Here is a 21,011-nt window from a genome sequence, read left to right as displayed (position 1 = left end):
GTTCATTTAGGGCCCCCACCCACCGCGCAGGGGTGGGGGCTAGGGGGGGAGGACAGTAGGTCCCCCCCCCCTTATTGTTTTATTAGGGCCCCCACCCACCGCGCAGGGGTGGGGGCCAGGGGGGGAGGACAATAGGTCCCCCCCCCTTATTGTTTTATTAGGGCCCCCACCCACCGCTCAGGGGTGGGGGCCGGGGGGGGAGGACAGTAGGTCCCCCCCCCTTATTGTTTTTATTAGGGCCCCCACCCACCGCTCAGGGGTGGGGGCCGGGGGGGGAGGACAGTAGGTCCCCCCCCCCTTATTGTTTTATTAGGGCCCCCACCCACCGCTCAGGGGTGGGGGCCGGGGGGGAGGACAATAGGTCCCCCCCCCTTATTGTTTTATTAGGGCCCCCACCCACCGCTCAGGGGTGGGGGCCGGGGGGGAGGACGACAATAGGTCCCCCCCCTTATTGTTTTATTAGGGCCCCCACCCACCGCTCAGGGGTGGGGGCCGGGGGGGAGGACAGTAGGTCCCCCCCCCTTATTGTTTTATTAGGGCCCCCACCCACCGCGCAGGGGTGGGGGCCGGGGGGGGCAGTAGGTCCCCCCCCCCCCAATCTTTAACCCCGCGCAGGGGAGGGGGGGTGTTTATTGTTTTTTTTGTTTTTTGTTTTTTACAGTGAGCAGCCACAGGCTGCTCACTGCTTACTAGACATGCCCCTACTCGCGGTATAGCGAGTAGGGGCATATTATTTACTAATACTAAGTAATCTTTACTTAGTATTAGTAAAGTTGGCTGAAAGACCAATTCAGGTCTTTCAGCCTTTTAGTAGATAGCTCCCTGATACCGTGGGAATTAGGGAGTTATCTACTAAGCGGCTGCAAGATGCAGCCACAGCAATGAATAGGATCGGAGTTTCATTCATTAGAATGAGATTCCGATACGAACAAAGTACCGAAGTGCATCCTAACACCAATGGAGAATTCTGTTAGGATGCAATTCGGCAGTTTTGCCGGCGTTCTGTCTAAGTGACAGGACGTTTGGCAATACTGACAGGAAGCATTGTGGGAACAGGGAGGAAAGCTAGGGATCATGGGAAAATTGCTCTGACCAGCGGAAATTAAGCACACTTTGCTCCTCCGCTGGTCAGAGCTGGTCAAGCGGAGGAATCCCATAAGACAAAGAGTCCCTACTTTGTCTTATGGTTTTAAAGAAAACTAAAGGAGACAGGAAGAAAAGAAGAACAGATCCTGAGAGAGGGGTAGAAGAGGAAGAGATTGAGGAAAGGTAAGTTCGGCATGACAGTGCCGCTTTAAGTATCAACGTGCAAAGTGTGGAGCCAATGATTGTTGTCATTGCTGCATATTGTGCAGCCTTGACCCAGGAAGCATCTCTTGTGGATGTTTACGTTACTGTATAGGAACACTTCTAGTGGCAGTCATTCAAACACTGCTTTTTACTCTGATAGGGCAGTGTTTACATTGGAAAGCCTGCGGGGATGTACTATACACACCAGTACAACTTTATTAAGCTTTAGTTCTGGTGAATATAGTATCCCTTTAATTTTAGGGATATGGTCAGGGGCCGGGCTGTATTCTAAACACACTTATTGTAGTTTAGACACATTACTTTTATTATTTTTGGGAAACTCTTGTTGGTCACTAAGAAACACAAACAATATGGAACTAATAGAAAAGTCTGCCATTAGGCTAGAAAAGAGGGACCAGGAGGATTTTGGTCCAAGATAGGGGCTCTCCCTCCTAAATACCATTGGGAGGTATGTTTTCATTCCAGCTAGACTACATATGCCATGAAGTAGAGCATTAGTTATACAGGAGAAGAGTTGGAAGGGAACTCATATGGATGTCAGAAGATGGGCATTTAATGAAGCTTGGATAAGGAGCACATAGCATAGAATAATTATTTAAATGCAATTGGTCCGAAAAGGGGCAAATTAATAGATATTGGTATGTAAGTGGGTGACAGAGGAATAGTTGTAGGTGTTATGACCATGGAAAGAAACCTTGAGGAAGGGTGGAGTTTCTCCTGTGTAAATGTTTGTTTATAAAGTGACAAATGCAGGATGGGAAAGTGGAAATAAAATGGCCGAAAAAGGGTGGCTTAAAAGAAGTCTGCATTTAAAATGGGTCATGTAACCTGAGCCATAATGTGTACTTGCAATTTGACATCCCTCAGACGTTCTGCTTCATTTTGTTTTGTGCATCTGTCATTGCATGTTTTATTATATGTTTGTAACTGCTCCATTCAGTGCTGCAGATTTATTGCTATTTTTGTTTTTCAATGTTCCCATTAAGTCTCTGGCAGCCCATCATACTCCATACTGATGGGAAAACCTTAGAGTTGGGTCTTGACATCCTTCACATATGTGGTGACACAGCAGAACAGACCCTATTTTGCCCATAATATACTTGTGAATTTTTGATGGTGGCTTTTGCTGCGTTTCAAGCTAATCAGTTATGACTGACGAAGGATTTACAGCGTAGTTGAGTTAGACTGTCTCCTCTCCATTCAGTCTGTGGAATCATGAGATAAAATTAGTACATTTTATATAACAATGCTTGTTGAAGTATTCCATCCTCTAAGGTGTGGGTAAGAGTGCATTGAAACTTGCACAAAACCTTTTATAAAGTCCTTAATCATGTATGGAGCAGAGTAAGTGATGAGAACCGCACTCAGTCCCAACGGCCAAGGGTGCTCCAGAGCAGGACCAGCAATCCCAATACAATAATCCAAGAAGAAAAAACTCACAGGCACTCCAACTTCAAGCCGCAGGCAGATTTATTATGACAGAATGCAACGCTTTGCATTCTGTCATAATAAATCTGCCTGCGGCTTGAAGTTGGAGTGCCTGTGAGTTTTTTCTTCTTAATCATGTATGGTCATGATTTCACACGAAAGGCAAAGAATGGTGATGGTGGGATACTAAATCACACCGGTAAACATCTTTTGTTTTACATTATCTGCAGCTGTGAACTCTAGCGCAAAAATGAAAGGGTTAGGTAACTGCATAAAATATGCAGAATACAATTTTTAAAATACTTTGTGGTAGCCAGGAAATAGGTCTTTAAAGACTAGCCAAACCTCACCCAGCATGTGGCTGGAAGATCATCACAAGAGACCACTATTTGGTGGTAAAAGTTGCATAAAGACTTGCTGGTTTACAATCGTTTGGGAAAACTTAAGTGCTAGGGCTCCAAACATCAGGTAGTGACTGCTATGAAAACTCTCATGGGTAGCTGTAAGAAAATCTGAAATTTAAATATTTTTAGGAAGTTTCACATACAGTCCATATGGCACTATGTCTGTGATCTCTGCAGAGCAGACCTGTCAAAAAGAATAATTTAGGTGGAAAGTTTAATTTAAGAGGTGTGCTGGTAGGGACCTTCTATGCTCTGCACCTCACCCTTAGACCTCAGAAAAAGCCAACTAGCAAACATTGCTAGAAGCAGAGTGCTGGGGCGGGGAATAAGACACTAACTTCATGGCTAATGCAAGCGTTTTTTTCTTCAATTCAAATTTATCATTGTGCAGCATAAATCCTCCATTTTGTTTAGGACCTTTTGATCATGTGCACTATAATGCCTCTGATTGGCAAGTAGTGCAACATGCATGTGTGGGTTACTTACAGATGCTAGATAAGAAATGAAAGGAACAATGTCTCTATATACTTCCATACTCAAACATGTTGCATGCTGGGGTAGGCAACCTTGGCGCTCCAGCCAGCACTTTGGGAAAGTAGTCTACAACACCTGGAGTACCAAAGGTAGTATATTCCTGGTTTAGATGATGGCTTTTGTGGACTTCATTAGATATTCATCTCATGGGGAACCTGTTAAGGAAAGCACCAAAACGGCTTGTGTGAAGATGGATGTAAGCTCTAGTTCCAGTATTAACATGTGTAGAACCAATGTTTTCATGGTCTTGTATTCCAGCATAATGAATACACAATTGGTTTTACCCTGGTGTCTCTGCATCCCAGAATATGACGGCTAAATGAGGTACATGCGGGTATCTCTAGTGCCGTAGCCTCGGTGTCCAGCTGGGATAGTACATTTTGGTAGGAGTTGCTTACTAGGCATTAGTGACTAGTCCCAGTTATCTTCTGTCCTCGATTTTCCACGCGTGAGCTATTCTAGTCTCCATGATCACCGCAATGTCTATATTGTAGGTGTATTGGTTCGCTCACTCATATCTTGGAATAGTCAATGCAGCAAGACAGACCCTGAAGTCTTGTGTTGCTATGACTTTTTGCAGTAAAGAGTGGCGAGATTGTGGGCATATAGAATATTAATATAGAAGGAAAATAAAGTTCAAAATGTAAATGTTTTACTGTATTTATAAAAATCAAACAGTGATTGTGTTTCTACCATATTTTTGCAGTTTTTATTGAAAGCACATTCACAATGAAACCCATTCGTTATGATAATAGACCTTTTCTTAAAACAGATGTACCCAGAGAAGGGAGCTTGATTCTTGGCATTTTTATTATGCATAGGAATTGCAGCTATGCACTTTTTTTTTTAATTTATTTTTTTTCCTTTTCCTCTTCATATCCCAAATCCTGTTTGAGTGGTTTTATGCTAGTGAAAACAAACTTTACCGAATGCCATATTATGAAACTGATGGCATGACTAGCAGTAAAAGTCAGTACTAATCTTGTATATCTCCTCTCTTTACATTCTATTGTAAAAAGCTTGCAATATGTGGAATGAGTTGCCTAATCCATACTGTCGTAAATTGTTCTATTTGCTTTGTGTAGGAAGGTATAATTGCTCTACCAGTTACAAAGTGTGCTGCCCCCACCTGTAAATACTTGACACCGTAACTGAATTTAACTACTAGGAAAAGTGCGAAAGAATGGTTCTGGTTTGAGCCAGACTTCACACTCATAACATCCTTTTTTTAAGTACACAAAGCCTGTGTCAGGACTTTGTGTACTGTTCACTTTCCTTCTATGCCTCACTGGGAAAATATCATTTTAGATATACTAGGTACACCATCTAGCTTTGTGCTGGGGAAGCAACATTAGTTATATAACAATGTTTGTTTTTCAAATAAATACACTTTCCTTAAAGCAGCAACTGTAGCATTACTACAAGTATATAGCTGTTTAGTGCAAAAGCACTGGATATGCCATTGGTGCTAAATAAGAAAGGGGGGAGGGAGAGAGAGAAAGATACTGATTCTTAATCCCTGGCTCAGGACCTAAAATAGGTTGGAAAAGACAGGCATCTGGTCCTGGGCAACTGTATGTGCATGTAGCTGTACTGCCTTCCCTATGGCTCACAAATAGGACCAGTAAGTCGCCTTTACAGAAAACACCCAAACGCAACATTTTGAATCATGATTTAATAAAATAAAAAATGATCTTTGCCACTAATGGATTTACTTGTTACTGCTAAGCATAATTAGTAGCAATCCTACAGTTGTTGCTCTGGTTAATTTTGTTTGTTCCTTCTCATTTATGTAGCCCCAATGGCATATCCACAGGGTTAATTTTATAAACTAAAGTGAATTTATAGCGCATTTCCTATTTAAGGCCAGCGTAGCCAATCTGGAAGCATAGCTGAGAACTTTTCCATTTTGGCTAATTTGACCTTACTTTTAAAAAAACACTTTGATCCCTTCCAACAACAGCATAGAACACTTGCAGAATTATTCAGTAACGTGAGGATCAAGGTGATCAAACGCCCATATTGCGGACTGATATGTTGGGTATACAGTGGTTTGTTAATTTGGATGACTAAGACTGCAAGCATTTAAAAGAAGCGGATATTTCTCATACCTTTGTGTTCTTGCACTGGCATTTTTTCTAAATGTTTAAAATGTATTTTCTGTTTTCCTAAATGACAAGATGATATGTGAGCTCTCTAACCTGATTGTTTTCCCCATCTTTGTTGCAGTGAGAATACCTTATTTGGCATGGGGAACCCCCTCCTGGATATCTGTGCAGTGGTGGACAAAGATTTTCTCGATAAGTAAGATTACTTCTTTTATATTGTGTAAAAAAATAAATATATATATATATATATATATATATATATATATATATATATATATATATATATATATATATATATATATATAGACTTGGTACTTTGGTTTAGTAACTCACGAAACCTATCCATTGCAATATTGACTTTGAGCAGTAGTGATACTTGAATATATATATTCTTTCTTCTATATGTATATAATTTGCTTAAGGCAGAAAGAATGAGGAAGGGGCTAAAAAAGCAATTATCAGACCACAGGGTATCTATGCATCATAACCACTTCTGAAAACTCTTGGACCTCCGCTCCGGAAGGTCATGTTTCCTCAATTCTTACAGAATGCTATGCTGAAAATCCAAAAAAGCACAGGCAGCTTGGAATTGAAGACCCCAACTTGACATTGCTGCAGGCTTCCTTGAAAATGACACAATATGGGGGGCGTGGCCTGACACCGAGCAGCATGGACGCATTCTAACACGGCTCCTGCTAACCGGGTGATTCAGGGCTAAAATAAACGGACTGCAAACAATTCAAAGACAACCTACCGTCTCCCAACATGTTAGAGATGTCGCAGAGACAGAAAACGAAAGCTGCAAAGGCGGATCGAGCCTCCTTCTTCCTGGCTAAAACGGCGGCATCACACACGAGAAGGCCACAGCCTGCTCGAAGATGGCGGCGGCGCTCGCTCAGCAGAGGACCCCCCTATATCCCCGATGTCCTCAGATGCAGGACCGGAGGACTGCCCGCTCACAGCGCAACAAATGAAATGCATGATGTCCGAGCTCACTGACACCATCCAGAGGAAAATGGCAGCACAAATACAATCACTCACAGCAGACCTCAGAAAATAGATACTTGAGGTGGGCCAGCGCACCGCTCACATGGAGAAAAGGATGGAGGATTTCGCTGAGGCGCACAACAGCCTCGCAGACAAATTGCAAGAATTGGACGCCGTCCTGCATGAACATGCGGTCAAAATGGCCGATATGGAGGATAGGTCGAGGCGTAACAATCTACGTATACGCGGCATGCCAGAATCAGTGCTCAATCCAGCACTTAATACCTACCTGCTGGACCTCTTCCAGGCGCTGTCACCGGAGACTCATCCAGATCAGCTCATCATCGACCGGGCACACAGGTTGAGAAGGCCGAAACACCTCCCCATCTCCACCGCGAGGGACGTGATAGTCCGAGTCCATTTCTACCACGCCAAGGAGAGGTTGGTCAGAGCATCCCGTACACCAGGCATGCCAGATCCCTACCAGGACTTGAAAATCTTTACAGACCTGTCGGCCGCAACTCTACAATTCCGCAAGAGTCTGACCCCCCTCACGACAACACTACGAGCAAAGGGGATTATATACAGATGGGGATACCCCGCAAAGTTGCTCATCCAGTACCAGGACTCGCTACATGCAATTCATTCCTTGCCGGCCGGCAAAGAAAAGTTTAAGCTGTGGGGACTCCCACTTGCTATAGTAGGCGACCCTAATCAAGCTAAGATTCCTAGGATGTCCCCGGAGTGGGCCCCTGCCTGAATACAACAAGAAGTGAGACCTGCCTCTCCCTCTCCTACCCATTAGGAGAGTGTTAAGTACATCTGTCCTCCTCTGCTGCATTTAGCGCAGTCATTAAGTATTCAGCACTGTTGATTAAGTAATGTTATGGTTTTATGTTGCGAACTCAGAAAAGGACGTTTCAGGCCCTTAAGGTAACATTTACACCCTCAAATTATAGCAGAGTGTAAGTAGCATACATGCTGTAAAGTAAAAGGTTAAAAAAACTGTAAGCATTATTGATACAGCCCAACTCTACCCATGATATATACACAGCCCTGAGGGCCCAAGTGAGCCACCCCAACACCTGGCTCATTTCATGCCCCCCCTCCACTGCGCCCAAGATCAGCTTGGCGCGCGTCAGCTCTCTAGTATAGAGCTTAATAGGGGGTTCTACCCCTTACCCTACCCCCAGTTTATCCCCCCCTTAGTTTCCTCTTTCCTCTACCTAACCAGGTTTACCTCAGCAGAATATAAAGTATCAAGGGACATAACGCCCGACCAATGCCATACAACAAGACCCACCATGAGCACTCAGACCGATAAGTCCGGGCCCTATTTAGCACCTAGATATAACTACGATATGGACAACTGGATTGTCCTCACTCTATTCTTAGCTCACTTTAACTCAGCGAATGACATAGCGAAACTTGACAACAGTAATCATTAGAGTAGTGACGTATAATGTAAAGGGGTTAAACACCCCAGGGAAAAGGTGCCTATTGCTAAGGGATTTGATAAAATCTAAAATTGACATCGCATGCATTCAAGAGACCCACTTTAAGAAGGGCCATACACCAAAAATTTTTAATAAACAATTCCCGATACAATACCATGCGCTCTCGGCAACCAAAACCAAAGGAGTATCTATCCTAATACACAAAGACGTCGCATTCACCACCCAGAGACAATATATAGACCAACAGGGTAGATTCATAATCCTGCAGTGCCTCATTAACGCAACCCAATACACGCTAGTCACGGCATATTTCCCAAATGAGAACTCCAACCAATACCTTAAGTCTCTTCTAACGAAAATAGACCAATACCGCTTAGGTAACCTATTGCTCTGTGGTGGTTTTAACTTTACCCAATCACCCCTGGACAGATCAACTCAGAGGGGCAATAAGACTCGCTTGTCCCGAGATAAAACCCACAAGAATATCACCAAGACACTCTCTCACTGCACGACCTGTATGACGTCTGGAGAACCCTAAATCCTGAAACGCGAGACTATACCTTCTACTCGAGGGTGCATAACTCGTACTCTCGGATAGATGGGTTCTTTGTTGATAGAGTGACCTTGCCCCTTATCTCTGACTGTAAGACTGGTGAGATAACGTGGTCAGACCACAGCCCGGTTATTTTGGTACTGAAAGATGAATTCCAATTCAAAGGGAGAGGTACTTGGAGGTTGAATGACTCCCTATTAAACGATGAGAAATTCACCGCTACCATTAGCAATGAGCTCGTAAACTATTTTAAATTAAACAACACTCAGGAGACGACGGCATCCACTGTCTGGTCCGCGCACAAGGCGGTGCTTAGAGGCCTTTTCATTAAACAGGCTTCCCGTATTAAACGAATCCAAGATTCGGCATTGTTAGAATGCCACACACGGATAGCACACCTTTCTGCGCTAAATAAGACTCAGCCCACCGTAGCAACGGGGGAGGAACTCACCCAACAATATGACAAACTGTGGGTTTTGACAGCGGGCAAAACTAGGAGACTACTCCACAAACTAAAGGCTACAGCCTACCACCAAAGCGGTAAAAACACCAAATTGTTAGCATCGAGATTACGCAACAAATGCAACGTACAAAAGATAGCACACCTTATAAATGATAGAGGTCAGAAAATACTTAACCCCAATGACATATCCCGAACCTTTGCGGAATTCTACGCCAAGTTGTACAACTTACACCTTAGAACAGGTACATACAATCCGACTGAAGATAGCATCTCCAAATATCTCAACCAGATACAACTGCCGAGACTCACACATGAACAAGCCATAACACTCCAACAACCCATAACCTTAACCGAAGTCAGCACGGCCATCAAATCCCTACCTTTGGCAAAATCACCCGGTGCCGACGGCTTCACTAACACATACTATAAGAAATTTGCAGACACATTAGCACCCCACTTATTACGAGTATACCAACAGGCCTCCGAGACGGGTTCCCTCCCTCCGGAGATGCTCATGGCTACAATTATTACCATACCAAAACCCGGTAAACCTACAGACGACTGTAAGAACTATCGCCCGATCTCCCTCCTTAATACTGACGCCAAAATCTACGCTAAGATTGTGGCAAACAGACTAGGCGGATTGCTACCAGACTTGATTTGTGATGACCAAACAGGGTTCGTCAGGGGGAGACAGGGCGCGGACAATACGTACAAATTGATGCACACGTTGGAGCACCTCCGGAGGCCTAGCCGGGGGGGTCTGCTGCTAGCCTTAGATGCGGAGAAGGCATTCGACCGCCTTGGCTGGGCCTTCTTGAGACAAGTTCTGGTGAAATACGGCTTCCCCCATCAGATCACCCAAATATTTGCATTGTATTCGGCCCCTAAGGCTAGAGTCTTACAAGCTGGGTTCCTTTCGGACCCCTTCGACTTATCTAATGGGACCAGACAGGGATGCCCATTGTCTCCACTGCTATATGTACTAGCCCTGGAGCCACTTTTGGCTGCAATAAGATCCCATCCCAATATTACAGGTATCCATGTTGGACCTAAGGAAGTTAAAATAAGTGCCTTCGCTGATGACCTTCTTTACATAACTAGACCAGCCGAAACCCTGCCTCACATTATGTCCCTCATTCAAGACTATGGAGCGCAATCCTACTATTCTCTCAATACAGCCAAAACCCAAGCACTTAGTATCGGTGTACCGAACAGCAAACTCGTAGGCCTGAGAGAGACTTACCCCTTCGATTGGAGGAAACATGACATTACATACCTTGGGCTCCTATTTTCTAAGAAACACACAGAGCTATATACGGGCAATCATGTCAGAATATGGAGGGAATGTACCTTACAACTCAAAAGATGGTCGCCACTTTACTTAACGTGGACTGATAGAATAACGGCAGTTAAGATGTCTATCCTCTCCAAACTGCAATATATTTTTAGAACACTCCCTTTACCTGTCCCGCACTCCTTTTTCAAACAGGTTCAAAAAGACGCAGATAACTTTATTTGGGCCGGGTCCAAACCGAGAGTAGCCAGGAAACTTCTACAAGCACCTAAAAAATTAGGAGGTCTGGGATTACCAGATGTGATGGCCTACTACCATGCTTCCATACTGTCCTCACTACTCCCCCACCATACAGATGAGTCACCCCCCCAATGGGTAGAGATAGAAAAACATCTAATGAAGCCCTTCACACTACCTAATATTATGTGGCTACCGAAAGCATATCGCCCGACCTTGCCACATCCTTCCGACCTAATAGCCCTAAAGCTACAAATATGGGATAGACATAGAGCAACGCTTAGCACCCTAACTAATCTATCACCGGCAATGCCAGTGGCGGCCCTCCCGTACTGTATACCTACCTTCCATGCCAACCCGTGGCTGGATAAAAACTTAATACACCTCTATCACATTCACCAACAGGGAGCGTTAATGGAATTTTCCGCCCTGAGAGATACGCACAGGCTCCCTCTAACCTCACAATTCTCATACATGCAACTGAGATCATTCCTCCATAGGTCAGCGAGCAAGAGTGAGAAATTACAAGCCGATATGAGACAACCCACATTGTGGGAACAAATATGTATAAATGGGTCATTACCAATTTCATGTAAACCGACCTCCATGTGTTACCGGCTCATAGCCAACTGTATGCCATTCCCTGCTTCCAACATAGCTCAACAATGGAATATAGATTTGGGAGAGCCTATCCCTCCCTCACAATGGAATACCTTATTCCGAGATATCAATCAGCTTCTCACATCCACTTCTCTGGTGGAACAACAACGTAAGACCGTGTATAGATGGTACATGGTACCCACGCGTCTCCACAAATTTTACCCGAGCAGCTCCCCCACCTGCTGGAGATGCGGGATATTAAGAGGAGATGTCCTCCATATTTGGTGGCACTGTCCAGCCCTTAAACCGTTCTGGGCGGAGGTCCATTCATTTCTACAAAGCTTGACTGGCATCTCCATGCAATTCTCGCCCCAAATTTACATAACACTACTCCTTCCAAGTGGAACCCCTAGAGCCAAAAAGAAACTCATGTATCATGTCCTCATCTCAGCTCACAAGGAGATTGCGAGAGCATGGAAATCTAAGATATGCCCACCCTTCTCCAAACTATTAGCTGCCCTGATAGAACAAAGGGCATATGAGGGAGCATACACAAAACTGTGGCCCCCATCCCATTCCTCTGCAAAGGCGTGGGAGATTTGGGACACATGGAGATCGGGGCAATTGAGTTAATCCTGATGGAAGGGAATCATAGTTCTGGAGCCTATAATGTGAGCCGAGCCATTCTCGGACTATAGAGTGAACGAATACACTTAGTCTATTCATAACCATTTTGTAATGATTATCTGTTCGGTGCTGTATGAACACGCTGTGCGAAATATATAAAATTACATTCTGCTTCCCCCCCCCCCCTCTCTTTTTTTCTGTACCCCCCTCCCATCCCCATTTTATGCTGTTGTTTATGACAAGAAAATGCCAATAAAAATTGTCAAATTTCAAAAAAGAAAATGACACAATATTTAAAATCCGATCTTTATGACTGCATGGGTTTGATCAGTTGGGAGTTAAAGGACAACGGTTACTTTAAAACTCTCCCTCCCCCATGTATACATTTTTTGAGGTTAATACATACATGTAAAACAAAATATATAACAAATACATACAGTAGGTGGGACACACATCTGATGGTTCTACAAAAGAAAACAAAACATAGGGTAATATAGCCAATATACAGAGAGTACATTTAGTATGGAGCCAAATCTATACATATGGCTATTGTATATCAGCAAAATATAACCTGGTCAGCAAGTACAGGAAATAATGTGGGTGGTGCTCTCATCAAATATTAATAAAGATGAACAAGAGGACCAGTAGCAAGGAACTGTAGGGTAAACCCATTGATTCAAGTCACATATCGACACAATGGTTCAAATTTGGCAAGTGCCATTTTATGGATAAATGGCAAAGGGCCATCTGTCCCAAACTTTGCTCTATTAGACGAACGCGTACATACAGGAGGTGGAGACGACAGTCTTAAAGGGACATTCACTGCCCAAATATAAAGTCACTGTTTAGTAGATAAACCCCTAATGAAAACAATTGTCAGCAAGCTAATTTGTTGTAGGAGTCAAGAGTATCTCTTTAAATCTATGGCTGTCTGGAGGTATAATAGATTTCCTATGGAAGCTGTAATTACAGTATGCATAATCACAATTTTCAAAACCCCCTAATGTCTGGGAACATATCCAGACTCAAAATTATAAATGTAGTAATCATTTCTCAAGTTGTGAAAGAAAATACATTTTTATTTATCCCGTTTTCTGTAAAAATAAAATATATATATTTAAAAAATGTTAATTTTCAAGCTTGCTTTAATATATATTGGCTGAAGATGTGATTCCCAGACGGCTTGTGCGATGTATGCATTTAAATCTCCACATATCTTTCACATTGTGAGAAATGCCCCAAGAACTCCAGACTTGGCAAGTAACGGCATCTCGATCATTCTAGATGTGCAAAGGACAACATGTTCTGACCCACCTGTCCAGCTTCTTAACCACTTGTTGTTCTGGCAAGCAGATTTAAGATACAAGTAAAGCAAGTTGGAACAATAGCTCAGCAAAAGAGAAATAAAGCAGGGAGGGATGCAAAATAAACTGACCAAAATAATGGTTTAAGGTTTGGTAGAACAAAAGCCCGTAACTTCTACCTTTTAATCATCTCATTGGCTGAAATTACCCACAAATACTGTTTTCTAATTCATACCTCTTGTTTGCATTACCAACTTGTCATTAACAGTTGTAAAGACTTAATTGTGGCGACAACATCTTATTCAGCATTTTGTAAAGGGCAGGAACCACAAGTACCGGTAATTGCGGTTTTCAAATCTAAATACACTTTTTTTTTTTTTAAACTTCTCAACCATCTCAATTAACCTTCACCGAATGTAACCTCTATCTCTGCATTACATACAAAATCGCAAAGCCAAGTCAGTCTAATACTAGAGTTTGCTGATCAAACTGCATATCCTCTTGGCAGAGAAGTCTTCTTCACTAAATAGGTAAATGTTGGACAGGTGGGTCAGAACATATTGTCCCATCTAGAATGATTGAGATGCCGTTACTTGCCAAGTCTGGAGTTCTTGGGGCATTTCTCAAAATCCATGTGAAAGATATGTGGATACATCTTGCATGCCATCTAAGAATCCTTTCTTCAGCCAGTATATATGAAGGTAAGCTAGACTATACAAGCTTTAAAATAAATAAAAACAAACGAACTGGGGGAAAAAAAAATATTTTTTTTCACAAATTTGACGTTCTAATCCTTTCATCATTGGTTTGAATTTGAATGTTCTCTGAAACACAGATTTCCCTTCATACTTTTAGCCTACAACACTAAAGAAATTGCGGTGAGCTAGACCATTAAAGGGACACAAGTCATCCAGACTACTTAATCTTACTGAAGTGGTCTGGGTGCAACGACCTTGTAAAACATTGCAGTTTTGTATGTTTAAATATACTTCTGGTGATTTGTGATGCTTGGAGTAACTATTTAACTCCATTACTAGTATAATGCTAACCATACATGTGAATTAATATCAAATAGAATATGCACTGTGCATCTTCATTTGCACATACTAAATATATATATCTATAATTAATTATTTTATTTTTACCCGTTGGGCTATTTTGACCTTTAAATGTGAAATGCACTTTCAAATCTTAAATCCAGCTATATCTGATACTGTTGCCTTAAATTTTTAATTTACCCTGAATTCTCACTCTAGTAAATAATCCCTGTATGTTGCACATACCATATGGCCCAAATTGTTCAGCATTAAAGAGTATAAACCGTGTGTCAAGGTCTTACATTGTACTACAAGGCACAATCCGTTTCTTACACTGTGTAAGTTCTATTGCATTGAAACGATTCACAGGGAGAAAGTTATTATTTTTGAAATTTGCTTATCTGACTCTGGAATAAAGTGTCCTTGCATTGGAATGTGTTCAAAGAGCACTGTTTATTTTGTGAACATCCTGCCTCTAGCCAAAATCCAATCATGAACAGCAGGGTTCTCCTCCCTTAAGACCACATGTAGTTGATACTGGGTGCACTCAAATCTCCTACAATGAGGCTCTGCACAACAAAATCCAACTACTTTGCCATTTATATCCATTCTTCTATGCATTTTACCTTTGTATGCCCTTTGACCCTCCCTGTCATTCCATTAACATACAATCCTTTGTGGTGATAACTATGTGACTGAGCGAGTATAATGTCACTGTAAGCTGGTATAAATTTCTAAACCGATTTTGATTGTTTTGACTTCTTGTGTAATCTTCTTAATCTGTGAAAGAATTAGCCAAAGCTTTAGTTCTGGTCTCAAAGATGTAAGCTGGTTTCAGGTCTTATTTTCATTTGCCCTGTATTTCATAGATCGGAAAATGGTGCTCTCTAATACTGGTGTATATCATATGTGCACATTCCATCTCCCTGGTGAGTGGAACTAAAGCAGGGCGTATGCATTAGATTCCCCCCCCCCCCCCCGTCTCTATGTATAGTAGTACAATTTTGTCCGCTACACTCAAACTGCAAAAAATCTTTCCCCCTCTCCCTGAAGTTGTTTGATATATTTTTTTGAGACAACAGTGTAGGTATAAGCTGCAGTTGTTACTAGCACGTTAACGTCTCTCTGGACACGTGGTAGAAGGTAAAAGTATATAGCACGGGGAAGCTTAATGTACCTTCATCAGTCATCTTATCAAAGTGTCTCTTGAACTTAATTGGTACAGACTGAACACTGCATTTTGTGTGCACTGAAACACTTTGTATGTTTCATTATCAGTGTTTCCTTGACCATTTAATTGTAAAAAAATTTTTTTTTTTTTTTTTTTGAGTGGGGTGCTACTGATTAGCTAGAGTGGTTAGCTGACATTTAGTCAATTAGTGCCGCCCCTGCCTGGTGTCACTCTGATTAGTGAAAGTCAGTTTCCGAAGCTGGATGCTGCTGGGGGAATTGGAGATCCAATGGACCTCCATGGCCATAAGTGTGTAGATGAAGTTGTTATGGTGCCCAGAGTGTTCCTTTAATGATCTCCTGTTCAAATTCTTGGAGATGATTTGAAGCTCCAACATTGGTTGTGTGGTCTTTAAGCATACATTTGGAGTGCGAAAGCATGTGACCAGTGGCTAGAAAGCTGATCCTGAAGCAGCAGGGGTTCAAAAAAAGGCAAAAGGCTGTTACTTCCTATCCTAAACATTGTAAATTTTCTTTCACAGAATAGTTGTGTGTCTTCTTGAAAGGGTTTCATCACAACAGCATAACGTTTCAACTATTGAAGAATGTAAGCGAACGGTCATGTTCTCAATTTCTTTAAATTCTAGACACTTTGAATAGCAACTTCTATATACATTAACATGGCAAGACCCTTGCCCACATGCAACATTTTGCATATACATAAGTAAGTGTGTGTATGTATGATATATATGTGTATTTTAACTTTTGTGTGTTTAACTTTGTAATCTTTCTTTTCAGATATGGCTTGAAGGCAAACGATCAAATCCTGGCTGAAGAAAAACATAAAGAGCTGTAAGTTTTAGCATGTTTTATTTACTGTCATTAATTATAATGGCAATGTTTCTAATTGCCAAATAATTGCCAATCCTATTTACTAAAGATCAAGACAGCCTCTTACCAGTTCTTTGGAAGAAAAAGAAATATCCAGGCTCACCTGAGGTTACTGTAAAAAAACAAAAATCAAAAAAAGTCCTTTTAAAAAACGTTTTTTTATTTAAAACAAGGAAGTGGAGACGTTTCGTCTCATCTCTAATACTTGATAAAGGCTCAGAGGAGCAAAACGATTTCTACACTTCCTTGGTTCAAATTTATATAAAAAAAAAAAAGACTGCTTTTTATAAATAATCTCAGGATATTCCTTTTTCTTCCATTTGAGGTCTTCAGGGATTGGCCCTCCCTTTCTCGCGCACCCTGTAGGGAGTATTCCCCCCCTTTTTTTATTGTGTGCAAACAACGGTTATCCATAACCCCTTAAGGACCAAACTTCTAGAATAAAAGGGAGTCATGACATGTCACACGTCATGTGTCCTTAAGGACACATGACGTGTGACATGTCATGATTCCCTTTTATTAAGGGGGTTAAGGATACATGACGTGTGACATGTCATGATTCCCTTTTATTCTAGAAGTTTGGTCCTTAAGGGGTTAAAGAAAACCTGATTCTCAATTACCCTAAGTGGACCAATTTAATTCCATTTCCATGTGAGCATATTTACAGAGCTGTAACGTGTGCTTGGTTTTTTCCATGTTGCAGTAGTTCAGTAGGCATGCCTTTATTGGGCTAATGTAACGTACAAATCTATACAACTTGTTAGAAACATAGAATGTGACGGCAGATAAGAACCATTCGGCCCATCTAGTCTGCCCAGGACACCCCTATAATGCCTCCTAATCTGACATTGAAAGCTAGCTGTTTAGACCGTGCTGTCCAGACCTAGTGTGAGCTGTAAATCAATAGACTTTAGATTATTTGGGGTTTAAAGTTGTAGTTTGAGGAGCAAACCGATGCTTAATTTACCTAGTGCCTTCCAAATATTTCTAATTGTTAGGACCTTCCTTGTCGGTCAAGCAAACCCTTTGAATTCCTTTTTTTGTAAATCTTAATCTCCTCTAAGTTTGCTTTTTGTCTAGTGCTCTGTAGTCCCTTGAAATCCTTTTGTATTGTAAACACTTAACACTTAATACTTTAAACAGCAGTGTTTTTGAGAATCCTGTCCTCCAGAATTGTTGCTCTTTAAAGGAACGCAAATTATCGGAAATGGTTTATATTTCTAGAATGTTGTGTAATAGACTTTTGTCAGGCACTCGTGATGTAGAAGCGTTAATGGTGATTGCGATTAGACCACCATTTAAACCAGTAGAGCATTCATAGCTGGTTTTACCAGCCCATAAAAGTCAGATACCTTTTATTGTTTACAATTGCTCAGTTGGAAACAAATGACCCAGCTAAATAATCAACCAGATCCTTGTTCAGACCGTATTTACAATGGTCTAATTGGTTTTATTGTCCTTGCATTATTTAAGATCCATATATCCATGGTGATCAACAAAGTAATGTGGATCTGTCAAAGGGGTTTAAAACATCCCTGTGTCTGCAGATCTGGATAGTATAGGCAGATTAAAGGACCACTATAGTGCCCTGAGGGTGCCCCCACCCTCAGGGACCCCCTCCTGCCGGGCTCTGGAGAGAGGAAGGGGTTAAACTTACCTCCTTTTCCAGCGCAGGGAGCTTTCCTCCTCCTCTCCTTCTTCCTTGCGACGTCATCGGCTGAATGCGCATGCGCGGCAGAAGCCGCGCGCGCATTCAGCTGGTCGCATAGGAAAGCATTTACAATGCTTTCCTATGGACGCTTGCGTGCTCTCACTGTGATTTTCACAGTGAGAATCACGCAAGCGCCTCTAGCGGCTGTCAATGAGACAGCCACTAGAGGTTTTGGAGGCTGGATTAACCCTCAGTATAAACATAGCAGTTTCTCTGAAACTGCTATGTTTATTAAAAAAAAGGGTTAATCCTAGAGGGACCTGGCACCCAGACCACCTCATTAAGCTGAAGTGGTCTGGGTGCCTAGAGTGGTCCTTTAATATATAAAAAAAAAAAAAATTGAAAGCTTTTCAGTTATTTGCCAAAATGTTTTAAGTTATTAAATCGTATAGCTCTTTGCTTACTAAAAAGTACATGCATGCCTTCTTGAAAGGTCACGAGGAGTCAATATTGATACTAAGGAAGTTGTGGCAATACTTCAGATTTGTCGTTGAACTTAAAACATGCAGATACTCCAGACGGAAGATGAATGTACTCATTAAAATAGCTCTTTAAAATGTACTCTCCCGTGCCCCCCTTTTTATTTTTTAAAAAACAAAACAATATTTCATAACCATGAAATGCTCTATTTGACTTTGTTGGAATTATATTGAAAAACAAACATAGTCAAAAAATGCCATCAGAAAGATGGGTACTACTTTGATGTTTTTTTCCAAATCTTGGCAAAAAGGCTGAGCTGTTACTGTCAAGTCCTCGGGCCTTCACTAGTGACTGCTGAGGGGGGGAAATGTTTTTTGTCACTGGAGGGTCCTACAGTCTCCGTAGACACTAGTACTGAAGTCTGCTCCTGGCAAACGAAGCACCAGGACCTAAAGAGGATGCACCAGATCAAAAAGCATCGCTGCGATAGCCAGGTTATTGTGAATACAATTTGCCTTCCTTTGCAAGCGATGCAGTCTCAATATATAATATATGCAAAACGAGACCTTTTTTTTTTGGGGGGGTATTTTGGAATGCATTATATACTGTACAATTCAATTAACTTCCACCTGGCTGGATTTGATTTAAATAATTAGTTAGTAAGACTCTATTTTGATCAAAATGTTTAAATGTACAGCAAAAGCATGTGAGGAAGGCTGAACTTGATGGACGCAAGTCTCTTTTCAGCTATGGAACTATGTTAACTCATTCTTGTATTTGCAGTCAGATGAAGATCTCCTATTTGGATTAATAACCTATCCGCTTAGTGAAACGGCTATATCAGAACTGATTTCACTGTAATAGCTTAGTAACTCCTATTTGGAGAGATACTGGACTTGTTTCATTTAACTAAAACCATATTATATAGCATACATATTTTATAAGGTGGCTCTGTCACCTCAAACTTGCCTTTCTCCTATTGTTTCATGATCACTTCCTCTTTCAGAATCTGTTCTTTATATCTTATCCTCTTTAAAATACAAGACAAATTAGGGACTCCTTTTGTTTTATGTATTTTTCCTATGCTTGGCAATTTTGACAAAGAATTGAGCTAACTCTTCTTTAGCACTTGGTTTGACCCTGGTACCAGATATTGAAAAATTAAGCTGGAGATCATATAACTAGAACCAGAGCAGGTGCCCATAAGGTAGTTTTTCAGACGTTGTAGAACCTAAACTCCCACGATGCTTTGCTTTAGAATATCACGGCATCAATGAAGCTAATGGATGTGGGGGACTTCACTAATGTTAAGAATGAAGCTGTGCGTAGCCGTCTTAAAGTGGTAAGATGCAAGAAGAGTAGGGCCCTCTCAATCAGAACTCCCTTAAATGAATGCATATTTTAGCACTGAAGATCTTTTCGAGTAACATTGGGCATTCAGCTGCATAACAGAAGGTTTGTGTCGGTTTTGAAGAAGCCTTGGAGTAGACCTACTGTGTCATTGCTTCCTGGTGTTTGGTGGTTCTGCTTTCCACTGGGTGTGAGTTTCTTAGTTCCGCAGTGTTGCTTAATATAGAACGGTGTACAGTGTTTGGGAGCAAAACATTAAATTTTTTCTAAATCCACAGACTTGTAATTATTGCATATTTTAAACGACAGAGTTGATGCCAGCTGTACTCTGTAATTTAATTCTTCACAAATTAAATTACACCAGAACAACTACAGCTTATTGAATTTGTGCTGGTAAGTAGAATCATTACCTTCAGGCTTTTTTCTGTAAACACTGTCTTTTCAGCCTAGTGATAACTTAATTGGCCACTCATAGCTGTTGGATATCCTTCCTGGGTCATGGCTGCCTAATGCATCCAAACATTCAGTGTCTCCTTCCTCTGCATGCATGCAGACACTGAACTTTCCTCATTGTCCGTCTCAGCCAATCCTGTGGGGAAGCATTGTGATTGGATCAGACTACCACTTCTGCTGAAGTCAGCAGGCAGTGGGCAGGTCTAAAGGAAACTGTGACAAAGTAAGCAGCTTCAGGCTTGAATACAAGTAAGATTTTACTATATTTAGGGAGGCATGAATGGACCAGGGGGGCTAGATGGGGGTTTTAACTCTATAGGGTCAGGAATACATGTTTGTGTTCCTGACCCTATAGTGCTCCTTTAATGTTTTGTTTTCCAATAAGCAATTGCAGACCATATTGGTTTATGAGATGCAGGGGTGCTGTCCTTCTAACCCCCTTAACCCCTTAAGGACACATGACATGATTCCCTTTTATTCCAGAAGTTTGGTCCTTAAGGGGTTAAAGGACCACCATAGACACCCAGACCACTTCAGCTCAATGAAGTGGTCTGGGTGCCAGGTCCCTCTAGTGTTAACCCTGCAGCTGAAAACATGGCAGTTTCAGAGAACTGCTATGTTTCACTAGGGTTAATCCAGCCTCTAGCTACAGGTGCTTCCACGATTCTC

General features: G+C 41.8%; 1 protein-coding gene across 4 annotated transcripts in view; it reads left to right on the top strand.

Annotated features, from left to right (window-relative positions):
* ADK (adenosine kinase) overlaps window positions 1–21,011 on the top strand; it is a 188,162-nt gene that overhangs the window by 42,398 nt on the left and 124,753 nt on the right. For all 4 annotated transcript variants that reach the window (XM_063434341.1, XM_063434342.1, XM_063434344.1 and 1 more), the window contains exons 2-3: window positions 5,907–5,981; window positions 16,316–16,369. In XM_063434341.1, the coding sequence (XP_063290411.1) occupies window positions 5,907–5,981; window positions 16,316–16,369 (129 nt within the window). The remainder of the gene's footprint in view (window positions 1–5,906; window positions 5,982–16,315; window positions 16,370–21,011) is intronic.

This window comes from Pelobates fuscus, chromosome 10 (genome assembly GCF_036172605.1).
Source record: "Pelobates fuscus isolate aPelFus1 chromosome 10, aPelFus1.pri, whole genome shotgun sequence".
In the NCBI taxonomy this organism is placed as follows: Eukaryota; Metazoa; Chordata; class Amphibia; order Anura; family Pelobatidae; genus Pelobates; species Pelobates fuscus.
Note: the sequence above shows the minus strand (reverse complement) of the source record. Positions and strands in the feature narration are given on the sequence as shown.